The sequence below is a fragment of the Ptiloglossa arizonensis genome, chromosome 2 (assembly GCF_051014685.1).
Source record: "Ptiloglossa arizonensis isolate GNS036 chromosome 2, iyPtiAriz1_principal, whole genome shotgun sequence".
Classification (NCBI taxonomy): domain Eukaryota; kingdom Metazoa; phylum Arthropoda; class Insecta; order Hymenoptera; family Colletidae; genus Ptiloglossa; species Ptiloglossa arizonensis.
This window is the reverse complement of record NC_135049.1, coordinates 16,310,181-16,334,812: the sequence shown is the minus strand read 5'-3', so window position 1 is coordinate 16,334,812 and position 24,632 is coordinate 16,310,181. Positions and strand designations below refer to the sequence as shown.

Sequence of the window (24,632 nt, the reverse complement as noted above, 5' to 3'; positions counted from 1 at the left end):
ACAGTGGATAGAGGATAACCTAAACAATTCCGACCGTAGAGGAAGTGTCGTGTGGAGGAGAAACGTTTCCAATTGGTTTCGAATTGTCTTTATTACAAATAACATTTTCACAATTTACGTTAGAAGTCACGATGGCAGGTATCGATGCCCCCAAGATAACACGCAGAGTTATCATTTTTACCGAGATTTTCCAGCATACTACACCCGAACGGCATCAGAGTAATTGATTCGCGAACTGTAATTCCCGTTTTCGAGTGACAAACTTTACACCGGATTCAAGCGACGAGATTATCCTCGCAATTGATCACGTTTGTTCAGCGCGAACGACCACCTCGAATTTCGTCCATTAATGACAATTCGAATTAGCGTTGTTCGTCATTGTATCTTCGTAACGTATAATTAAAAATAGTCCCGTAGAGGCGGTGTTTGAACTCAATTGAAAGAAACCTCGCCAATCGATAATATCGTTAGGAGGATACAATGAAAAATAGAAAATTATTTTCCATTCGCAGTTTCGTTCTATTCACTTTTCTCGTTGAACAGTAGACACAAGGTCGACTCTCCAATCGCTACCAATCCCGCTTTCAAGCGAGTGGACGGTCTCGATTTTGTCATTTGAAAGCGGGAATATACTTGCAGGTGTCGTTCGCGCGAATCGACGGTCGATCGATAGTGTCTTTAATATTACGTTATATACAATTGTCGAGCTAGTAATTACAATATTCTGGAAGCAATAAATATCAGCGATAATAATTTATTTCGACAACGAACGCGCACGTTCTTTTCTTCTTCTCGCGGGAATGGAAATAATAACGAGACACTTTCGTCAAGCTACTTGTGCTCTAAAAAAAAAAGAAAAATACAATACACAGGCTTCGGAGCGTGTTCTCTCCCTCTTTGTCGCCGACACGGTTCTAAGTTTCCAGATCGGCCGAGAGGAAAGCGCAAGAAATGTTATTTATTTACCAGACGTCTGAAAATGTGGAAACCATTCTACGAACACGCGTGCTTCACTCGCGATGGTAAAAATGATCGTGCGTTACGATGGAAGCACGAAAAGGGTTGATACGCCGGCGACCTCAGTCATGATCTTAAAGCTTAACCCTCTAGCGTTTTGTACGTTTTAAATTGCAAAAATATACTTTTCATTTCCGTCGCATACTAAATACTCTTATCACCGCGTACGCGATTTTTACGTCTAAAGCTAACGAGCATGCCTACTTTCGGTACCGAAATTACACTTTTCGCCGCGTGGTGCCCGATCGTTTGAACAATACAAAGAATACAACCCGTTCGTTTGATCGTGAAATTTTATTTCGTAAAATTGTACGTAGGGTCACATAAAGATAGAAAAAAAGAAAAAAGCACTGCATGCTTCGTCTTCGAAACTATCCCGAGAATATTCCTAACGAAGCCTTCGAGAAACCTGTCGCCGTAAGGAAGAGAATCGCGTTCACAATTTACTCTTCGTTCGTCGCGATTTCTATGCGATTAATTTTGCTAAATTACGCGTGGAAGCCTCGCACGAACCGACCCGCGGTTTTACTGCGATTTACAAATTAATACATTATGGCGAATCGGAGAACAGTATAAATTCGCATATTATCCGAAGTGGTTTCAGAAACGATGCATCTTCGTTTACGTAAAAAATCAATTACGTTCGTTGATACCCTTACCTACCTTGTGTTCAGTTTCTCAACTCTCGAGCACGGTAATTTGAAAACGATCAAAAGGTTATTCATCATGTTTCGAACATTTTATTCAACGTGAACAGATTACATACAAGTCTGAGGGAATTCTCGTTTCGTTTCGAGGAAATAATTTACCTATTTAAATTGACTCTCGGCTAACGAAACGAAAAGAAAGTAGATGTGCGAGCATCAACGGAATTTATCATCACCTGTGAAAAAGTTTGAAAAAGAAATGTCGGCAATCGCGATCGCAGCGATTATAGAGCGTAGCTCGACAACTTGCGAGAAAAGATCCCGCGACGAGAGAACATTGGTCCAGTCTCTTCTTCGATCGGACGTCCCAATGGATTTATATTTCCCTTCGATTCTTTGACGATAACATTCTCGCGCTATTTCGATTCGAATTTTACGACCTCGTACTTTTCTGTTCAAGGAACTAAACGCAAAATATCCACCTCCTGGTTCGAACAATTTTTGAAATATTAAATGCTAAAGTCTAAGTGCTAATATTAAACGTTTCATTCCCGCCACTCGTTTCACGTACAAACCACTCCCTCGAGGATCTCTCTCAAGTTGTCGAGACACAGCTTTTCCGATTACTCGATCGTTCCAAATATCGGTGGTCGAGGGCTGAGTAACAATTACGAATATCTTGTTTCGAAAGTATACGCTAGTCTTTTAACTGTACAACACGATTGCACTGGCACTTGGGACCGATACGTTCGGATAAAGGCACACGGAGTTATCGTACGTTGGTACTGTTCTCGTCAGACGCTCGTGTAAGAGATCGTCTGTTTCGTAACAACGTTCTTCTCTTCGTATTTGCGAGGAACATTATCGTTCGCTGTATTCTTGGCGGATTCTTCACTGTCCAGCGAACTATTTTCACTATTGGGCCTAGACAGAGCCTCGTTAACGTCCTGGAGTTGCGCGTTCTCGTAGCTCCTTCTGTTCCTCGTGATCACAGACACGCTAGGTAGCCGAATATGCTTCTTGGTGTACTCGGGGCTGGAGTTCCATTGGGTTCCCTCGTAGAAACCCGACTCCGGAGAAAGATCCGACGGCGAGATCGGTGACACCGGAATAGACGACTGATGACTCTTCAAGGAAGGTGTGTACTCGTTCGGTGACAAATTCGGATCCGACAAGGACGTTCTGTTGCCTTCGGATAACGCGATCTCCTGCAAACGTGGCGAGACCTGTTTCGGGAACTTCTCCATCTCGATGGTCAATCTGTCGTCGTTCGAGTCCAGTCTTCCTCTGGTATCCATTTCAGGTGTTTCCTTCGATCCTGTCGCGCAGATGTTCCTTTTAATCGCGTTCAGGCGTTCTTTGCTTCCCGTGTGTCGTCTGGCGCCGGTTAAACTCTCTTTGTTACCGGAATCCGAGATTCTGTTGTCCAGTGGTACCAGAAGGTACCTTTTCGAACCGTTCAGGTTCCTCCTGGAACCGTCGAGGGATCTTCTGTCCTCCTCCAAGCCTCGCAGAATGTTTCTGTGATAGAGGCTTCTTTTCGAGTTATTCAACGATCTTCTCTCCTCGTCCAGTAACGGATGTCTGATGATGTTCCGTCTGCTACCAGCTGGCTTCAGAAGTGGACTCCCTTCGGCTGGTATGTCCGGTTCCTCGTAGATGATCTCTCGACTGTTCTTCAAAATCTCTTTGTTCACCGCTTCCGGCAAATGCTGCAACTCGACCTCGCCCATCACTTGAATGCCATCGGGATCTACGTCTAGGATTTTGTACTGGCCGTGCTCTCGAGATAAGGTCGGAGGTATCTGACAGGTCGGATCCCTGTGAGCATTTCGATAACTTGCCGTCTCGTCGACGCTGTTCTCGCTTCTGATGCTGTCCACGTACGTCAGAGGATGAATTTGATTGTGATTCAACGCGATTGCTGGACGATGACCGCAATGGCACTGACCGTCCGCGCAGGATTCTCCTAGGAGATCCTCGTCGACTATCACACCTGGAAAGTAGTCTACTGCTTAGGGGGTTTTGTTTACGGGACGTGTTCGGTTAATACGGTTCGATGCCGGTTTGTTTGACAAGTGGATCTTACTAATCGTTTAACAACTCTACGAGGAAAGGTTCGAAAATATCGTGTACCATTTTAACCGCCCAGATAAGTTTCGTTCAAACTCTCGGACAACGATGAATTCGAATTAGGGTTCACTGAATGTTAATTGTTTCGGTTAATTATATCGTGGAACGGGTGTGAAATGCATGCTTCGATTTGGATCTCGAGTTCGACAGTCTTGGAAGAACCACCCAACAGGAACGTGTACCATACAGTTTCGAAGATGATTTAGAAAGTGTGCGTGTGTGTGTGTTTGTGTGTCTCGTATTTATGAATCGATGAGTCGATACCCCTTTACCAACTACCTTCCCAATTGCATCGTTATCGTGTCACGAAACGATCTTCGGCAAGGGCACGTCGTCGCACGGGTAGAATCAAGACAACACGGAGGACAGACACAAGCACGAAACAGGCAGATCGGAGTCGAGCCTCTCTCTAATTTCTCTATCGTAATCTCGTAACCCGTGTCAGCTTCGAGAGATTCGTGGTAACTTTTTCGCGGACGTGGTACCGCGATTCCGTTGTTCGCAGCTCGCACGGAATCCTCGTTATCGTATCGCAGTGACAGAGGGATCGTCTGAATTCTTCGAACATCGAGATCGTCTGCGCGATTCTTCGGGCCATCCTTTACGCCTTAACATCGAATACTATGGGAATCTATTCGCTTTTTCGTCGTCTGCTTTCCTTCCACGTTTACTCCGTTGCTCGTAAACGTATTTGCTTATACTCCCGGGCACTCGTCGATCGATGGAATGTCAATGTGAAGTTTCGATGATCCTTGAGGTACAAGGAACTCCGTGGCGTCCGGTTGGCTCACGGCGTTCAATATCACCGGTACGGATTTCGGCTCGCTAGGAATTTTCCGCAGGCCTCCATCTACGGTATATCCAGCACCAAGAGTCAGACATGAACGAAAGCCGCTCGCGTAGCTACGAAACAGGCGGACAGGACAAACGGGCAAGCAAAAGCGTTTCGAGTACGAGGAAGCGGAACGACGAAGCGTGCACGAGGAGGTTGGGTGGTTGGTATCGATTAGTTTGATTCGCGTGCGCATCCCAATTAGCGTACGTGGTTGACCTTGCTGTATCGTTAGCGTTTGTTTTCGAACGTGTTATTGCTCGGTGCCGTGCTGATGGATGTGCAACGGAAATTTTTAATTGCGCCGGACATGCCAGTCTAGTGAAACCTCGATGTCGGAACTCTATGACGCACTACGATGACTACTTGTGCCACGGTGTTAATGACGCTTACTAGAGCCGGAACAGGGTTTGGTGAACGAAACATGGAAAGCAGGGGTGAATCGGTTCGCCCGGGAAATCTTTAGTAGGTCGAATTGATCGGCCTGATTGATAAATGGCGGCAATTCGAATCGATTCGATCTACGCAAGCTTCCGAATTCGTTTAGGATCGGATTGCGTAACGCGATCAACTAATTCGCCCCTGATTGCAAGCGTGTTCGATCCTCTCTCTCGCGGCGCACGTGTATCGATAAACTAACGCTCCGACTAGATTCTCGTCGATGTTAAATCGTCCACTAGTCCCACCGTTCGTCTCGGATGGCTTACCGTTCCCATGACGAAGTTCTTCCTGCACCTTGTAAAACTCAGCGAGCTCTCTGCCCGAGCACAGAGGCGTGTCGACCTGCGTGGTGCTATTGAACAGCGAGTAATCCACCTCGTATCCCTGTCTCTCCTTCGAGTACGTGACCATTGGCTCGAATCTGTGACCCCAAAGTATCTCCTGCGGTAGGTAGCTGGATCTGGCCTGGGTGGTTTGCCCGGTAGACTCGATGGTACCCTCGAGAATAGCCACGACCTCGAATCTGTCCGTCAGCATGTCTTCGGCGGACATGTTGTAGAACGGGGACTCGGCGTTGATCTTGTGAACGATCGTGGTGGGCCAGATGAAGAAGAGGTTCCCGTTCTGACTGTCGGTACCGACGGCCAATTCCTGTTGGTTCTGTGACAGTATCTCGCCCTCCTTGGTGGTTCTGGACCTGATCAGTTGCGCGCGCACCGCCGCTCCGATTATGTGGCTCTTCCTCATGTCACCGACTCGGAACATGAAGCAGAGTTCACCGTCCCTTTGACAGATCACCGCGTTCCTCGAGAACAACAACGTCTGGGTCCTCTGCTTCGGTCTGCTCATCTTGGCGAACACTATACCGACCATGAACGCCTGGATCATCACCCCGGCTATGCTCTGGATGCACATCACGAAGATCGCCTCGGGGCATTCTTCGGTGGTCGAACGGCTACCGTAGCCAATCGTGTGCTGGGTCTCGATACTGAACAGGAAGCAACTGGTGAACGAGAAGATGTTGTAGATGCACGGTGTCCAGTTGTTCTCGATCTGCGACGGCGGCAAATGACGTTCCTCGAAATCACCGTGGGTGAACGCGATCAGCCACCAGATCACCGCGAATCCCAGCCAGGAGAGCACGAAGCTCAGGCTGAAGCACAGCAACGTCCATCGCCATTGGGTGTCCACCAGGGTCGTGAAGATGTCCTGGAGAAAGCGCAACGAGCGTCTGGAGATACGTGACTGCAGCACATTGCAGTCGCCGTTCTTCAGAACAGCTCGACGTCGCAACTTGCGCGTTGGCCCTGCCCTGTACCGGCTCCTGAAAGTTTAACGTGTTTTTAGTTAGGTGAACGACAGATGCTTCCACGGATAAGAGATCCGTTTACGCAATCGATCGGTCGAGTGTACGAATTCCCGATCGAATCGATCGATAAGAACGATTGGATACAATTAAGATAATTCCAAGCGACGTTTTTCGATCGATCGCGTTCAAACGCGAAATCGTATCTATCTTGTTGACTATTTATTTTCAATTATTTCCTTTCGTTTAACGGCTTTGTTCGCCGCTATGGAAACAGAGATACACACGAAGCGTCGCGAATCCACGAAAACGTGACAAATAGAGCCAAATACGGACCGAGTTTTATTCGTATGACAGATAACGAATCAAAGTTTTGTACAATTATTTGTCTCTAACGATTTATTCGAGCGAGTATCGTATATGGTTAGTGTGTACAGATTGTGCCGTTCGAGTTTGTAATTTTTAACGAACGCATCGAAAGTTGTTCGTCGTTTGTTCGTTATTTGATATTTTTATCTATATAGATAGATGTTTTGCACACCTCTGCGGCACGCGAGGCAAGGAGAAAAGGGTCGATTCGACGAATTTTTGTCTCGCAACTTCATCCTAGTATGCTAGTTGCAATATACAGGGTGTTCCGGAACGAGTAGTATGGGACGATGTTGATTTTACGCGAAAAAATTAATCGAAAGCACGTAGTAAAATCGTTCGGGTTGTCTTTTCGAGAAATTGGGTATTACCATATTAACGCAGAATGTGTGGAAGTAACGATCTGTAATAACAAATACTACTCTTTTTTTCAACGAATTTAGTTCGTATTCCGTACACGGTAGAACCTCGATACATGTGTGCGAACTCCATTCTTCGCCTTTTGTCGACAAGTGAAGGGGTAATAATAAGTACTGTGCCTTCCATTTAAGGTTCTGAGAGAGGTATAATATAGCTACTTTTTATTGGATCCGTTGTCTCGATAATTGCAATAATTTTCAGCCTCGTGCTCCTGCAAGTATAGGGGTTCTATCGCGACACGGACGGTTCGAAAGAATCGTACGTGATTTTGCGCGTCAGCAAACGTAGGTAATCTCAAAAACGATCTTTTCGAAAACACACCGCGTTGTTTCGAATTCAGAATTGCGATTGATCTCGTTAGGGATACGAGAACGAACCGATAACCATACCGGAGAACTTTCATTTTGCTCGAAAGCTGTTATTAACCAAATCCGTGGTTAATGATCCATGATACGAGCACGAATACTCTTAAGTGGATAATAATTCCGAGATTTATATTTTTAATTACGATACCATTGAAACGTTGTTCCGAAGAGAAACCGGCGATAATCTTCAAACTAGATTCAGAAATGCTGTTATTTCGGAATATCTGTTTGAGAATTAGCGTGCTCGTTTCGTACGCAAAAGAGCAACGTGAAACGTTTCTTAAATCGTATCGCGATACGGCTGGTAAAACGATTACTATCCGTAATGTTCGCTAGTGGCGATAAACCTTCTTCGTGTTGGCCAATTATCGCAGTGACCATTCGTCACGATTATTGTCGCGGAATTTTCTAGGCACGAAGATGAACACCCCTTTACGACCAGCGCGAGAATATTTTCATATACCGCGTACATCGAGAATCTGAACGTTTGCGCGACGATTGTAAAAAAATTCGATTCGATGTACCGCAGTCGCCGCTAGGTTTTTCAGTTTATGCAAAGTGACGTCAATGATATTTTCCGCTTCGAGGTTCATCAGTGGGAACGATACGCCATTTGCGCGCGACCGACGCGAGAAGAAACACCGAAGAGTCATCTGTCAGCGCGTGTCGTTCTTCGTTGCATCTTCCGTCACGCGCGATGTAATATTTTTTTTTTTTTTCGTTGCACAATTCGCAGGAATGAATTATGCCTTTGTGTACCGTGGTAACGCGCGCTGCAAAAAATTGTCACCGGGAGGCCAGCCTTCGCGGCAGGTTTAACTCGACTTTTGTGCACACGTCGTAACGTATTCCTCGAGGAGATCGGACGGAATTTGAATAACAAATTTCGAAGATCACATTGTTCTTCGAGCGTCGATTGATTATTTCCCGCTCGTTGCTTCCCTTTTTCGTAACGAATCGGACAAATAAACATCCGAGATCACCGCGCGAGCGGGGAGAACGAATCGCGGTGAAAATTTTCCGCGACGCATTTTGCATCGCGCGTGCACTCGACGATGCATTTTCATCGATCGAAATCCCGACGGGGAATCGTCGAGAGCGCGAAGGAAACGCGCTCGATTCGTTAAAGAGAAGGAAATTTCGTTCGCGCGGGTATATTCGAATCTTTCGATCGTATATTTCTCGAATACGTCACGTATCCCGGACACAAAGGAACGCGAAAATCGTACTCGCCGCGATAACTACCGTAGGCTCGATAATTGTTTCGCGAAAAAGATACTCACGATGGATCTCTTCGCATTGTACGTCATCGTTCTTGAGCCTTTCCATGACAGACACCACCAGCGTCCCGAAAACACACGGCCAATTTTCTCTCCCTTCTTCGTCCAACGAGACGAATATCTCCGCGAACGGTCGATTGTCGACCTGACCCAATTTCTTTTAATAACACATTTATCGCGAACCGACTAGACTTCGGCCTGGGATCGCGATAACTCTGTCAAACTTGTCGCACTGTTCGCGCGATCGTTGCTCCTTGTGCCATAGCCGTCGCGTTATTCGTACGCAAAAATTACTCCGACGACATTAAGAGGATTCAATCAACAGCTTTATCGGTGCACCACTGTTGCCACATGCGTCCGCGGTACGCGTTGTTTGTACGCGGCTCGTCGAAGAAACGCGGCCCGTAACCGAGGATACGTTAGATTCGACGGATTTCTCAATCGTTCGCCGATAAACACGATCGATCGGTGTTCACGGACCGCGGCTCGACCGATTTCACCATTCACCGATCGCAAACAATTTGGACTCTGGTTGCTGGCGATCGCCGCGCGGCCCGTAGAATATCGTTGCGACCGGTTCGATGATCCGGCTGAGACTCCTCAAGCTCGCCTCCCTTTCGTACGGCAAAAAGGAAGTCGCCATTTTGACTTCGAATGATAACCGAGCAACCGTTATCTACCAATTTATTTATTGCCACGCGTAGATCAGCCGGCGAGCTGTCGACACGCTGCGAACTCCGTGATTTTATCAACGATCGCGGCTGCAACAATCGCCGACCACGCCGATCGCGATCGATCGTTTTTATTTTCGAAACGAGCAACCCGAATCTACGCGATCGATCGTTTTCATTTTGGAAACGAGCAACCCGAATCTACGCGATCGATCGTTTTCATTTTGGAAACGAGCAACCCGAATCTACGCGTTCAATTGTTTTTATTTTGGAAACGAGCAACCTGAATCTACGCGATTGTTTTTATTTTGGAGACGAGCAACCTGAATTTACGCGTTCAATTGTTTTCATTTTGGAGACGAGCAACCTGAATCTACACGATTGTTTTTATTTTGGAAACGAGCAACCTGAATTTACGCGATCGATCGTTTTTATTTTGGAAACGAGCAATCTGAATCTACACGATTGTTTTTATTTTGGAGACGAGCAAACTGAATCTACGCGATCGATCATTTTTATTTTGGAGACGAGAAACTTGAATCTACGCGATCGATCATTTTTATTTTGGAGACGAGCAACCTGAATCTACGCGATCGATTGTTTTCATTTTGGAAACGAGCAACCTGAATCTACGCGATTGTTTTTATTTGGACAATTACGCCCCGAATTGGATTGTGTGCGTGATCTCGCACGACCTCGAACAATTCGTCGAGATATCGCTAGATCTGTGGTTCCTCCGTTATCGGCGAGCCATTGATAAGGATAGTTCATAACAATGAGAAGTGGCCTTCTACGATTCTGCGAGAAAGCAGATTAATTGAAATTGTACGCGCGAATTAAAATAATTCGGTTAATCCGAGGGAATGAAAATTATGAACCTGGTGTCTGTTCAAGGTATTGTTGACAAGTGAAGTGGAAACGTGTGCGATTCTTTTCGTAAAATATTGTTGCGTAAAATATTTACCGATAATAATGCAAACAATTAATGCGGTAAAGTAAGTAGAATTATTCGAGCATTGGTCAAGAACGTGAATTATGATCGGTTTGTTTTGTATTTTTTTTATCGAGACATCCAGTGAATTTTTATTGTCGTTATCGGTAAATTTATGTATTCGATTCTAATTGTACAATTATCTTCTTAACTTCGTTATTTCCACTTTCTTTTTCTTTTACTATTAATCGAGTATTCTTTTCCCAGCTATATGAATTGTTTCGAGTTTGCAAAACGTTCTTCTCGTTTTCATCTACACGGTAAAAAAAAGCTTTCCATATTCGTTAATTTGTTGCTCATCAATTATAATTTTATTGATGATCCGAACCGAAAGATCGTCGGAAACTTTGTAAATATAATTCTTGTTTCGAGCACCGTGTCTACGATAACACGTTATCGGTAAATATTTACTCGCCTAACCAAAACATTGATCTCCCTTTTCGCTCTTTTCATACAAACGAAAAGTTCTGCATTTTAGAAGAAAAGGATACGCAAACTCGATCGTTCTTGAAAAAGTTCAAAGGGCGCGAAAGGGTGACCATTTGAGAACCGATCGTATTTATCGATTAATAACACGTCGGTCGTAAATAGTAGTATGCGAAGGTAGAAGTAGAACCAAAAGAATGTTAAACGAGTTGTCAGCGCTCGGTGGACATTAATTCGCGGTATTAATGAATAATGATTAATTCCACAATTCCATTTATTAAGACGGAAGTTATTGCGCAGTGAGAATTCCTATCGGTGGGTAATCGTTCGATTTACCTGCTTCTGAACGACGAGTTTTGGCTCTTTGATAGATGAACGATTATGGGAGTCGTGGGCGACGATGGTGACAAGAGATTTTGCTTCTCTCCGCTATCCGGCGAGGACAGATTTACGTTCAAAACTGGACTCTTCGGTATACCGTTCTCCATTTTCATTTCGCTGCTGTTTCTTTCAATTTGTTCGCGTTTTTTCAAGTTCTCTGAACAGCACAATTTTTCATCAATCGTCGATCACTTGCACTTCTCGGTTCATCTTCGATTCGCAACTCGAAAATCCTTTGGGAATATTTCGTTGGTCGTTTCGATCACTTTCTAATACTCGATCTTCGCAGCGGTTTCGCTCATTACTGGCGATTCGTATCACTGCAGTCTCAATTTCTCGCTTCTTATCGAATAAGGATCACCGGTCGAAGAATTCATTTATTTTATTTCATCGAGCGAGTATCCACCCGTTTCACGATCCCGTGGTTTTCTTCGCGATCGTAGATAACAGACTTGTACCTTATCGGTACACAAGGAATGTGCATATACCGTGAAGTATGCACTCGACGAATTTAAAGATCTTGGGTAAACTCTCTCTCTCTCTCTCTCTCTCTCTCTCTCTCTCTCTCTCTCTCTCTCTTTCTCTCTAATTAAATATCGTTGATTCCATGTTCTGCGCGATTCAAATAAGATTCCACGACGATAACGGTTCTTATCTTTCTCCAATTGATAGTCATAATCGTTGTAGAAGTGGGTTACTCGATGCGAATTACTGAAATGTTCAAATCCAGTAGCCGATAAAAAATTTTTCCGCCATTAGTTATCATACACCACCAGACCTTTCACTTATCGTGGCCGATCTTTCACACGCTTATCGCGACAATCGTAACCAACTTGAAGAAAGAATACATTTTTTTATCGATTATCTTTTTCCTTGATGATTCGTTCCAAGGATCGATCAGCTTGTTCTATCGTTGGCGTTAGCGAAGGCAGCCGAGAAAACACACCAAGTATTCACAATCACGACCGTTTCGACGATCAAATCGATCAATTTCCTTTTCTTTAAAAATTGTCTAATTTATCATCCGTCGTTTGTTTTCGAGTTCGATCGACATCGAACGAAACTGGCGGCTCCGGAATTGGTTTCAGAACCATTGGTATCTTTCTCGAGATTCAAGTTTCCTCGGTAAACTCACTGCGTGATTTCTTCGACTCGGTGGAAACGTGATCGAATTTTATCGCATTTTACCGCGTACGGTTACGAACACGGAAGATTGTTGGTCCTCTTCGGTGTTGGAAAAACAACTGATCGTGGTGGCAAAGCTGTCGAGTTTGCTAGTGGAGGATCTACTGGTGTCTGAGCATCGAGGACGTCTTATATGTACGAGCCAATACCTGACCAGCTGGTCTCCACTTATCAGTTACTAACAATAACGTTTACTCTTTTCATTTGCGAGAAAATGGGCTGGTTACGTCACGCGGAATGTTGCAGGGGAGAAACGGTGTCCTATCGGGACTCCTTTCGACAGGATCGTTCATTTCTCGTCGAAGATACGAGACATTCTATCTAATTGTCTCTTTTATTAATTTCATTCTTTCTCTTTGATCTTCGTTGAAGATCGTTTCTCGTTAGTTGTCCCACCGCGTTTATTTTTCCGTCGTTGTCGCTCGGTTCCAAAAACTCGAATAGTACTCGATCGCTCGAATAAACTGTACGATGAAAATAAAGAGAATTACTTCGAAAATACCGGTCACTGGTTTCATTCACGTACCGAAACTGTTGTCCTCTTTTTTCGAACACTTAAGGGCGCGATCGGAGAATCGCGTTTGCCGCGTCAGCGTTTCAACGATCGAGTAATTTACCAATGTGTGTAACATTTCACGTTTTCTCGAAGCTCGACTCGCCATATTTTCTTCGATTTATCCGATAGATCCTCGATGTCGCTCAACGCCTTTACATGGTCGCTTTATCTTTATTGCAGTGATCCACGAAAGATTAGCGCGTCCAATGCGAAGCTGACAGGCTCTCTTTACTCGGTAATTAAGAGGTTTACGTAGTGTTGTATTCCATTCTCGTTTCTTCGGTGTTTCTACGAAACGAGTGTATTGTTAATGTATCAGGGTCGTTACGAGACGAGTTATGTAAAAATCAAGTTTTCCGAGGTTCGGACCGATGTTTCAGTATATGGTCGAAAGTTTCAGCGAAGATTCCAATTTTCATCCATTTTCGAGTGGTTTGGAATATCCTTACAGCGAGTAAATTTAGACTCAGCCTTTTCGAGAAATCGAAAACCAATATTTCGGTATCGTGAAGTAAATAACTCGCTTTTTCGATGGTAAAGTATCCTCGAGGTTGTCTATTTTAACTTTTTGTATAAAAACGCAGCAGAAACGGTTCAGTTTCGCGTAAAACTCGCGTCGACGAAACCGATTATTTTTCTCACCGAGAGAAAAGTTGCTTACACACACACACACACGCGCACACACGCACACCAATTAACACTGTCTGTTTTCCATTTGTTTTACACTCGGTGCATCGATGTTATTTCGTTCCTCGGGATGGGTTGGTTCCAACGTATGCAAACGAGCTCGAGACGTTTTCCGCGATGTATCATCGACTTCGTTTGACTGACTGAAAGTCGGTGGCACCTCTTATCAACGGCGAGTCATCTCCTTATCGGTATCGTACTTCGGGAACCTACGTGAAATCGCTGATTGCCCGCAAACGTACGTATTTCGCTAGCCGATGAAAGCGGATCCTTTCGCTCACGGAAGCAAAACTCTGCGTAAAACGATAAGTGTATCGGAGGCGCAGGTTTTATTCGAATGATTCGTGTTTGTTCAAACACGGAATGGTAAACGGAGTACCGAGACAGGTGTGTTTTATATCTAGTGAAAAGAGTGTTCGTTTCAGGGTCCGTGTAACGGAACACTTTTACCATTAATTCTTGTTATTGTGAAATCTATGAAAATGAATCAAGTACGATCGCTTCCGTTTCGTTTCGCAGAATTGTGAATTTTCATAGGTAAATTTTGTGGAAAATAATTTCTCGACAATTTAAATATATTTATTTATTCTGCGATTATCGGCCTCGTGCTCGAATGCTGAATACATTAGCATTTCATGTTCGGTAACTGTGTAAGCAAAGAATACTTTATCAAAATAATGAACAACGTACAATATTTTACCCGTAAGTCACGAACAATTTTTATTACAGATAAACGTTTATACGGATAAAGGTTTGCTCCGATAAAAGTTTATGCGGATAAAGGTTTGCTCTGATAAAAGTTTACGCGGATAAAGATTTACCTCGATAAAAGGTTACGCGGGCAAGGGTTTGCTTCGATAAGAGTTTATTCGGATAATTTAGATGTATATATGTAATATATATATATATATATATATATATATATATATATATATTTACTAGATAATATATATTTAAGAATATTAGTTGAGAGAGATACATACATATATATATTTACGACACATATTTAATATTTATGTAGTCTGTGCGTATGAAAAACAATAATACATTTTTTCTTCGAACATGAATTGAATATACGTAAGTATTCTTTACTAATCAGATATCGAATAGAACAATGCATTGAATACAAGTGGCAAGGTATTTAATACTCGATAACACGATGAATACTAAATACAAATAGATGTCGATATTTGATCACCACAGAATACGAAATTGCTCTAATTACTCAATATCACGGTTCTACGTGTATTTCAAATATAAAATCATTCTTATGTATCCACTCTTGGATTAATTCGTGTTGATCGCAATAAGACCGTGATGAAAGTTTATTGATCTAGATCACACCCGTCGAACACAAATGATCTCGATCACACCCATCGAACATAAATGATCTCACGTGTCATTTTATGTAAATAAAACCTTCTGAGAATATTACGTAAACTAAAGAAGATCCCGATAACGAATCAATTCGTAGAAATTTTTTATCATAGTTCCTTCTCGTCCCTGCAAGGAACAGACAAATCGAGAATGTGGATTTTAAAAAGTAAACATTTTGTTAAGGTCTCGTGTGCACTAAACACAGCAATTTAAGAAGAGTTACTACAGAATGGAAAATCGTGACAAGTATCATACTGTTGATTAAAATTTTACGAAAAATTCAGTGGAGCAGGTACTTGTAAGTTCTTTTACCGAGAAGAAAAATCTAGAAAGACTCTGTATTAAAAATCTTTTCATTTTAAACATATATTCCTACACGATAGAATTTCTATTTCCAATGGGCTGCAGTTTAGCCGAGTTCAATCAAAATTTTTAACCATGAAAGCGTTTTCTTGTAGTACTTTACAAATATTCTATACATTAAATTTCTGAAAATAATTTGAAGCTCGTCAAGATAATGCAATCCCAAGTAATGTCACGGAACGATGGCCCGGTAATTGGAGTTCGTGCGTTACAAAGTGGTTCGATCTGATCAATTTGCGCAGAAATTCCCACGATTTCAGCCCTTTTATTCTGTAACGATCGCCAATTTCGTTATGACCGATTTTTTTTTCACACTTAATTCACTCGCCCCCTTTTTTCATCGGCCAACTCGATCCATTGTCAATTAATTGGGGCTTCCTTGAAAACGTTCGGGTTTCGTCGTGGAAAGAAATTCGAGCCGGAAGGGCTCCATCAACACCGGTAAAACGCTGAATCGCATTAGCTGCCAGTAATTTATTCCGTGCGCATTATAATGGCGCTATTCCATAGTAGAAGAGATATCGTGTGTGCCGTTCGTAGGCGTCAATTGAGAACGGTACTAATTCTAGAGAACGGGAGGTCGAAAACTCGGCCTCTCGTGTTTGTATAACCAATCCACGAATTATCCCTGTCGAGCTAGCTATTGCAAACAGTTACTCGGGATAAGTAGTATCAATTTTTGCCACCAACAGCGAGAACATATTCTTCCTTCTTTTTTTTTCGCACGAACCACCGCCACGGTGGTTACAATACAAATTTTCATCTTGGTAATTGTGGAAGAGGTAAATTAAAGTTTTCGTTCCAGAAAGAGTTACAAACGAACACACTGCTGCCAGAGAACTGGGATTAATTAACACTAAGTGAGTACATATTTCAAGTTATATTACGTTACACTTTATTTTTGAAAAGATAATTTAATCAAGTTTAGAGAGTAAGTAGAAGGAACGAACAATCGTTCGAGTAAAGAGTCTTCTATGGTTTACTTTTCGGCTATTATTGATACGATGTTCTCGATCTTTCGTTAAAGATTATCTCCGATAATAGAATCAAGATCGATAACTAAGATCCTGAAATATGATAACGGTACAATCTGGTATTCGATGTACGTAAATTACGGTCGCATCGATTAGAAATTAACATTCCACGTATACGTGTAGAGCGTTCCTCCAAAGTATTTTTATTATACATACGATTAAATTTTTCCAATATTTTCAACCAATTTCCATTATACTTCGCACACGTGAATACATGCCAAACGTTAATCGACGCAACTGTAACTCACATAATTCGAGCACCACACTGTTCCGTTATCAGTTTTTACGATCTCAGTTGTTAATCTACGTTTCACTGATATTACAATTCGTACGAATGTTGAATTCGGTTAGTAGGAACAATTCAGACAAATATCTATACCGCGTATGATTCTTGCTGAGTATCTAATTGCAAATATTTTTACCAAAAGAACCGTCTTATTCAATTGCCAATTCTTTTGTCACAACGTGGTACCAAACGTTCGCGAAGAAACTGAAGCAATTCTCGCGACGTTGTCACTGACGTCTTTTAAAAATTTCACGACTCTGCGGGAGTGTATCGGTCGCGTTGATTAAATTTATTTACAAAAACAACGTATGTTCTACCTCTTTGAACAACACCAACCAGCTCTCTCGTTTCTCGCGGCGTCGTGCAGCGTTCGATCTCGATCGAGATGGGATGATTTTCGTCTTCCTGGCAGTGGTAGTGGCGTTCAGTTTACCTCGACCGGACATATCGTGACACTTCCGAATTTCGTGGTTCCCTGCGAGGTGCTCCACCCGCGGATTAAAAGCCGCGCGTTAATGTCATCGGGTGCAAAAGCTCACTGTCGCTCGGTGCTCATTGCGAGCTGCCTGACCGCAACGTCGTCTGCTTCGATAACGAGCTTTTAATTAAACTAACGAGATCGGACGAGCCGCGAGGTTGAGGCGCACGAAGATTTTTCGTTTCGACGTGACTATCCCGACGAAACTGAACCGGCGCTCCAAAGTTTACAAAAAGTATCGATCCTTCTCGGTGAATCGATCTTGGAAATCTTTATTCATTTTTTTGATTTTGTTTTTTTTTTTTATTTCGAGATTGGACACTGTTCAACGAATCTTTGATCGAGTTTACGAAGTGGAAGGAGAAACGATCTCGAGGAAGATTTGACATCGAAGAAGATTTTCTTTTAAATAATTGCACGCGAGGTTAGAGATGCAAGAAATTCTTGTTTTTAATGAAAACTGAAAATGTAGTACGGTTGATTTTTTTCGCCTTTGGAACGAGCGCAGCTGCAATTATAGCACAAGTTAACTGTGATAATTGTTTCGGTCGAAGTTCAGGATACGTGTAATTGGAAAAACCTTTCGAACGTTTCGGATTCGAACTGAAATATTTATGGATGATTACGCGCGGCGACGATCGTAATAAATTATCGAGAAACGTTCGCGTGGTAACTATACGGAAATGTGGTACTGCAACAGCGACACTAATATTTCCGTTTATGTAATTAAAAATACAAACATCGCATTATTTTAGTCTTCGATCGTCAAGAACGGAAGGAAAGAATTGTTATTCCGTGCTTTCGTTATATCGTCGTGGTCACGATTAAATTGTACAAAATTTGTATCGATATTGAACAATAATTTTCCGATCGACGAGCCACAATTTCGCAACAATAAACGACTTCCGTATAGGACACTGAATCTAAATGTCAATAACAATTTTTGTAGCCAATAACGTCACGGATGGCTTGTTAAGCATATCTGTTGCACGTTTAATCCCTGCAGATAAACACGACAGATTAGACACGCAGCTGATAATAATTCGATTACAATATGTAGTTCGTATCGGTCCAACATACATTTGATTTATTAGGTATAAAGCTCGTACACGTCCAACTGCAATAGTCATTGACGTTTTTCGTTAGAATCTTCAACTCCAAATGTTGCGAAAACACTGTCGTGTAATTTCGTAGAGGAGTTCTTATTCTCTTCTTCGAGTTTTCTTAATCTGTTTACATCCAGAAGCAGAATAAATTGAGTTACCTGCATCATTAAGTGCAGGATAATCCGCAAGCGACGATCTTTTTAAAATTCATACTTGCGTCGGTAATTTAAATATATCTTGAACTGTCTGTGCAACTGACATTCGATTTTGTATAGTCGATAGCATTAGTTTCTCCAAATGATGGTATATTATTTCACGCTCTACGATACGGTCAGTATACGGTGCACGGAATATCCCGCTTCTCGATGGAAACGTGTTAAAAATTCAGGTTCAATCTCGGAGTTCGTGGTTCAGACGTTATTAGAGGTCTCGCGAGAAGGCGGAAGGATTCGCGAGGAAATCGTGAAGATCCGCACCGTATCGTCTTTCGTCCAGGAAATGCGTAATCCGATACACCGCGAGTTTCCGCGATTAACTCCAGTTCCATGGATTAATTTGCCACTAACGACCTTTCGGATCGTAGAATCTGGACGAGACAACTGCAAACGTTACGCAGACAACCGCGTAACGTTTTCAATCATTGTCGAATGCGAGGTTATTAGCGAGTGGAATCGCGAAACGAGAAAAGTTGAAGAATTTTTCATCGGTACGCTCGCGAAGTAAATCGTATCGTATTGTTGAATAAGTTACTTTCAATCGAGAAGAAATCTTATCTCAATCGAAGTAGTGCTTCAACGTTTCAGATTATGGTATTCGAGATACAGTATGTGTTTAAAAAAAAATCGGTAACGAGTGGATCCATTAATCAAATAAATGTTTTTCTTTTGACCAATCGAAGTCATGACGTATGTTTATGTGGTTCTCTTTCGGAACGCAATAAATCTTAAAAGTAAAAGTATAAAATGTCCGATGGTGAGAAAGAACATACATGAAATTATATTTGCAAGAAAATTTAATGCGAAAATTAACTTGTTAAGTTAAATACCGATGTGATTTCAAATCACAGGCTTTACTGTAGATCAAACACGTCGAACACGTAACTCGAACCATTAGATTTTGCAACTCGCTTGACCTTTTTATTAGATGCATTATTATTTGCTCAAAGCATTCATTTTCCAATTATATAGAACGTATATGCACAAAAAGAAGAAAAGATACGTTTATTTTAAATATGTGCAAGCAATTTGTTCAATATACCCTTGAACGAAAAAATGGAATAATGTTATCGAAGAAAAAAATTTATTTTTTAACGTACCTACATCTTTCTACAAAGAAATGTACCCTTTTGCTTATTTCTATAGAAATTATTATTTTCTTTTTAAACCACATTTTTATTTCCGATACAACATTACTGGTGTTCGTATGACCTTTAAAGTATTTTTGACCGTTATAAAATAATTGTACATCTGTGGTCCGCGAGATGGTAGCAAAGTGTAAATTGGTCCACTAAAATGAACTTGTCACGCCTGGTGTAGATCATCGAAATTAAAAATAACTACGTAAATGTGAATGAACAGTAAATATCAGCGAATATAGAAGTTGAAACGTAAGAAGGCAATACTTCAAAAAAAAAATATTACATAGAAATAAATGTTAAAAAATACCTATACATTTGAAGTCAAGTACTGTGAAAATTAACAGAGACGAAAGCAACACTTATCGATTTACAATGAACAACATTTCATTCAATTTTGTCTACATTAAGATAATTATTCTTATAGGTCGGAAAATACTAAATTCAGTATGTATTGAGCTGTTCAGAAAGGCATTTCGTCTTCCAAAATGGAGAATGTATAATTTAATAAAATATTTACACACTCTAAAAAAATCGTGTTTCATTTTCACCAAAAAGAAACGAAACGACTTTCCGAACAACCTAATATTATACATTATTACTCGTTATCGATCAAAGAAAGAATTTGATATTTATCAATCAATACCAAAGAACAAACAAGAGAGTACTTTCGGAAACTGATGAAACGAATCACCGAAAATTGTTAAAGAAAGTGTCGTAGAAATCGTAGGAAATCGTAAGTGCAAAACGACTCTGTGCAACTATCGGTTGCACTCGGATTTTTTCGGTCGTTAATATCTCTCGGCGAATTAAGACGAAAAGCGGTAAATCAACGAGCCTCGGCGAAGGTCGTCGACTCGTTTGCAAATTTTGCAACACCGTTACGTGGCCCGCATGTGTAACGCATTTCCACTCTCTGATAAATGACGACGGCAGGTTTGCTAAACGTGAATTACAGGTAAAGGGTAAACAGAACGGTGCGAATACAGTGGATAGGGACTCGTTAATCAGACGACCTCGCGATGCCTGAGAAATATATTGCACCGCGTGGACATTAATAGAACGCTGCCCGATAAATTGCACCTGTCCGGTATTAAAAGGGTACGATTGTAAATATCGCGGACGGTTAATAATTATGAAAATACTGTCTGCGGCTCTCGTGTCTCAGTCCGTGGAATTGTTACGACAGGTAGATTCAGAGACTCGTACCGAGAGAAAGTTGCTCTTGCTCGTTGACGAACGATTACAGCAGATTACGGGTCTCTGTAGCTTTGTATCGCGAAATTACGGGATTCCGTTTTCATCGTGTACGTACAGTTCCAGATTTTGCGGTTGGATCGTGTTTGGCTCGTAAGTACAGTACGATACATTTTTCGTGGAGATTTACTCGACGACAATGCTACCATTTTTCAAGTTGAGATTACACGTGGACATTTTTGCTCGTTGATATTTCGTCGAAAGCCCCAAACCATCTGACTCTGTACGAGGTGATTGATATTTTGCTAGAATTTTAGTCCGTTCGTACAGAGCCATAAACAGCATCTGGCGCCAGAAGATGTCGACAATGAATCCCTCAAACAAAACGTAACCGTTTTCAGCTGAGAATGATCTACGCTTTCCGAGTCACACTACCTTGAGAACGGAACGCGTGATTCTCAAACCGTTCGCGACTGTTTTGTTTGGTAATTGGCGCGCGATTATATCTGGATTGCCGGAGTCAGTAATACGTTGACTTTTTGCATACGGAGTAGAAATTTCCGGTCTCGTGTTATCTCGTTGAGCTCGAATCGAGGAAGGAAGTTCATTTTGATAGAAATCTCGTCTAGATAGATAGGTCCTCTATACCGATATGCACGGTATTTGCTATTGGGTTTTACAAAATGGAGAATATATAATTTAATGAAATGTTTATACGCTCTGAAAAAATCGTCTTTCATTTTCACCAAAAAAAAAAAAACGAAATGACTTTCCGAACAATTCAATAATTTGTGGTATAACCAAAAATAGGGTATACCTCGTCCAGAAATAAGTCGCAAATAACTAAAGCAATTTTTCTTCCAGAAGGCTTCCTTACCGAGGTAAACGGTCCTGACTGTACGGAGGAGCAGCTGCCAATGTAAGTAAACAATTTAACGTCTTCAGGGACGAATTATTTTAGTCGAAATAAACAAAATGTTTCAATTTTGCGATAATATTGTCGCGTTATATCATCGAGAAAGACGTAGATAAATTACTAAGAAAACTTACGTGCAATAAATTGTAAGTGGATGTATGTAAGTTTTTTTTATCGATATAACTGTGCTTTATATATTATTTCTCTATTTTTATACTGTTTCGTTTATTATTTTTGTATAACAATGTTCATAATTATTCTTGATTATACCTCCAATTACGTATATATATATTGATTATACCTCCAATGCATTGATAATATTCCTGTGGAGGTATCGTGATAAATTTAAAAATTCTATAAAAAACGATTTTGATTAATAATTCATTATTGTATAATCGTGAATGTTGCTCTTCGTAAATTAAAAATTGAGAAGACAAGGACCGACCTACATAAAGCAATTAACGTAATATAGTTCTCTGAATTGGAATATTAAATTTATTTTACTTATTTCTCAACTTTGTTCACCGCAATGAAACAAAATACAGGTTTCAATTCATGAAAATGTAATACATATACTGTGGAGAAAGCAAGGTGAAAGAACGAGATTCAGCGAAGTGCTGTTATACAACTTAACCATAATTGAAGAGGTCGTAGAAATTAATTAGCACCTTGTCAAGGTATTTTTGGTGAATTCATCTATAATATAAATTTTTATTTCCATTAACGAACGAAATTTAATTTTGCCCGCATATAATATCTGTCTTGCTTAGGACTGTCGATTATTTGAAACAGTTTACAGCTCATAGTTCATTCCATATGAAGGACAAATAATGAGAAACAGATACAAGAATAAAGCAAGAATAAACAAATTTAGAGCACACAATAGAGACGTAATAGGAGTGCTAATGAAAAGTATAGAAATGAAAAGTTCAATTTCATAGAATAAGAGTAGCAAAGTACAATAGAAGATACAAATTCATTGATACGATCAGACTATTTTTAGATGAATCGTAATTCATAATTATGGTACATTAAATCATTTCATAAGTCCTTTGTTATTTAATTGTGCAAACATTTTGGTCCAATGTAAATATAAGCATAATTTTATTACGTCAAAGCAGTGGATATACATCGATGCTTTGTATTTACAATTTACTAGTCATTCAAGCGAGTTTGCAAAAAATGGTCGATATTTTTCAATTAAAAAGGAACATATAGAAATTTTAAATTAGGTATACTCAGCTTTTTGCATTTCGTAAAACAGCACGTGTCCCTCAGACTGTCGCATGGATCAAATTTATAGTGACTTTCATTCCGAGCTTGAAATAATATTTTGAAAATTAACATCATTAACGATGTAGGCGTATCGAAATTGATACTAAAAGAGGTTTTGGTAGTAAATTGACCGTTTTTCATAGAAGTGCATCGATCCATTAATTTAGCGATCGGATAAAATCGTACAAAAAGTATGAAGTATAAAAAAATGTTATACATGTATATATTTTCCTCACATATAATTTACTTCACAAGTAAATTAGTTATTATTTAAATTTCATTTTTACGAACATATGTACAGATATGTAAAATGATGCGATAGGTAAGCAGGGAATAGAAGATGGCTAAAGACTATTAGCAAGAGTGAAATACGGAAATCCTGAAGTGGAGTGTAAATATTAGTTACGCGAAGAGAATAGGAAGTGCGAGGTCTTCCGCAAATTGTAAATCAAATTCATTTCTTAACTGTAAGATCGGAAATGATAAATCCACAGTAATTCCCATTTTCAAGAAACAAAACCGAGACCTCAAATTCACTCGAAAGCAGGGTGGATTATGATTTTTATCTCGAGTTGAGACCGATAGGTATCACGCTTGTCGTCGCGTGAGTCGTTGGATTGCTCGCATTAAATAAACATAAACAGTAGATAGGGATCATTTCGTTACCTAAATTCTGGGTAAGAATCTCTCTTTCGACACACCGTATCAACCGTATTTAGTATATCTACGTGTTCCACATTGTGCGAATAAGCACAATTCGGATAAGGTGAAAAGAAATAGGGATAATTTCCTTACTTAAATTCTGAGTAAGAATCTCTCTTTCGAAACAGTGTATCAACCGTATTTAGTGTATCTACGTTTTCTACATTTTACGTTTTTTCTTTTTTTTTTCATGTGCGAATAAGCCCAATTCGAATAAGATAAAAAGAAGTAGGGATAATTTCGTTGCTTAAATTCTGGATAAGAATCTCTCTTTCGAAACACCGTATCAACCGTATTTAGTGTATCTACGTGTTCCACATTGTGCGAATAAGCACAATTCGAATAAGATGAAAAGAATAATGCAAATAATAAACTCACCTGGTGGAATCTTGCCGACCGACACCACCGATGCTGCTGCTTTGGGTGCTGACCCTGACGAGGGTGACGTTCCTCGGTAAACTGGACAAGGTCCCAATGTTTCTGTGTCCGAGCAAGGGTGAGTCGGCTGCAGTCGGGTTCTCCGGGACTGTATGTTGGCCTTGAACCTCGGTGTCCTTTTCTTCCTCCTCCTCGATGGTACCCGGGAGTCGAAAGAGCTTTTGTGGCTCCTCCATGACACACGGTGTTCACTTCGCGTACAAATCCATCGGGAACGTCAGGCTCGTTTTTCACCCGTCGATTCTTCTGTCTCTCGACTTCGCTCACCGACGTCTCTGGTCAATGTCGCGAATACACGTTCATCACGTATCTCTTCTCTTCGTCGTCGGTTCCTGGAGTGTTTTTTTCTTCTTCTTTTTTTTTCTTTCTTTTTTTCCTCTCGATCACTCTCGGTCACGA

General features: G+C 41.1%; 3 protein-coding genes and 1 long non-coding RNA gene across 6 annotated transcripts in view; 1 reads left to right on the top strand and 3 right to left on the bottom strand.

Moving 5' to 3' along the window:
* Nucleotides 1-72: 72 nt before the first annotated feature.
* Nucleotides 73-24,632, bottom strand: LOC143143789 (uncharacterized). 3 transcript variants are annotated; one of them, XM_076305479.1, is made up of 3 exons: nucleotides 24,174-24,632; nucleotides 5,337-6,394; nucleotides 73-3,660 (listed from the first exon to the last, which is right to left on the bottom strand). In XM_076305479.1, exons 1-3 carry the CDS (start codon nucleotides 24,407-24,409, stop codon nucleotides 2,459-2,461), a joined length of 2,496 nt encoding a protein of 831 aa, XP_076161594.1. In that variant the 5' UTR covers nucleotides 24,410-24,632; the 3' UTR covers nucleotides 73-2,458. The 3 variants fall into 3 exon arrangements, with proteins under 3 accessions (XP_076161594.1, XP_076161595.1, XP_076161596.1); XM_076305480.1 differs by lacking the exon at nucleotides 24,174-24,632 and adding an exon at nucleotides 11,235-11,547; XM_076305481.1 differs by lacking the exon at nucleotides 24,174-24,632 and adding an exon at nucleotides 8,814-9,410.
* LOC143143790 (ATP-sensitive inward rectifier potassium channel 12) overlaps nucleotides 6,259-24,632 on the bottom strand; it is a 60,512-nt gene continuing 42,138 nt past the window's right edge. The window contains exon 10 of the mRNA XM_076305484.1: nucleotides 6,259-6,394. The gene's annotated coding sequence lies outside the window, so the exon portion shown is untranslated. The remainder of the gene's footprint in view (nucleotides 6,395-24,632) is intronic.
* On the bottom strand, nucleotides 12,681-14,083 carry LOC143143800 (uncharacterized). Its single transcript, XR_012991250.1, has 2 exons — nucleotides 12,991-14,083; nucleotides 12,681-12,928 (listed from the first exon to the last, which is right to left on the bottom strand). It is a non-coding gene; the product is annotated as an uncharacterized LOC143143800 (long non-coding RNA).
* The window catches only part of LOC143143794 (coiled-coil domain-containing protein 137), a 51,804-nt gene continuing 48,959 nt past the window's right edge, over nucleotides 21,788-24,632 (top strand). Inside the window, exon 1 of the mRNA XM_076305498.1 lies at nucleotides 21,788-21,821. The gene's annotated coding sequence lies outside the window, so the exon portion shown is untranslated. The remainder of the gene's footprint in view (nucleotides 21,822-24,632) is intronic.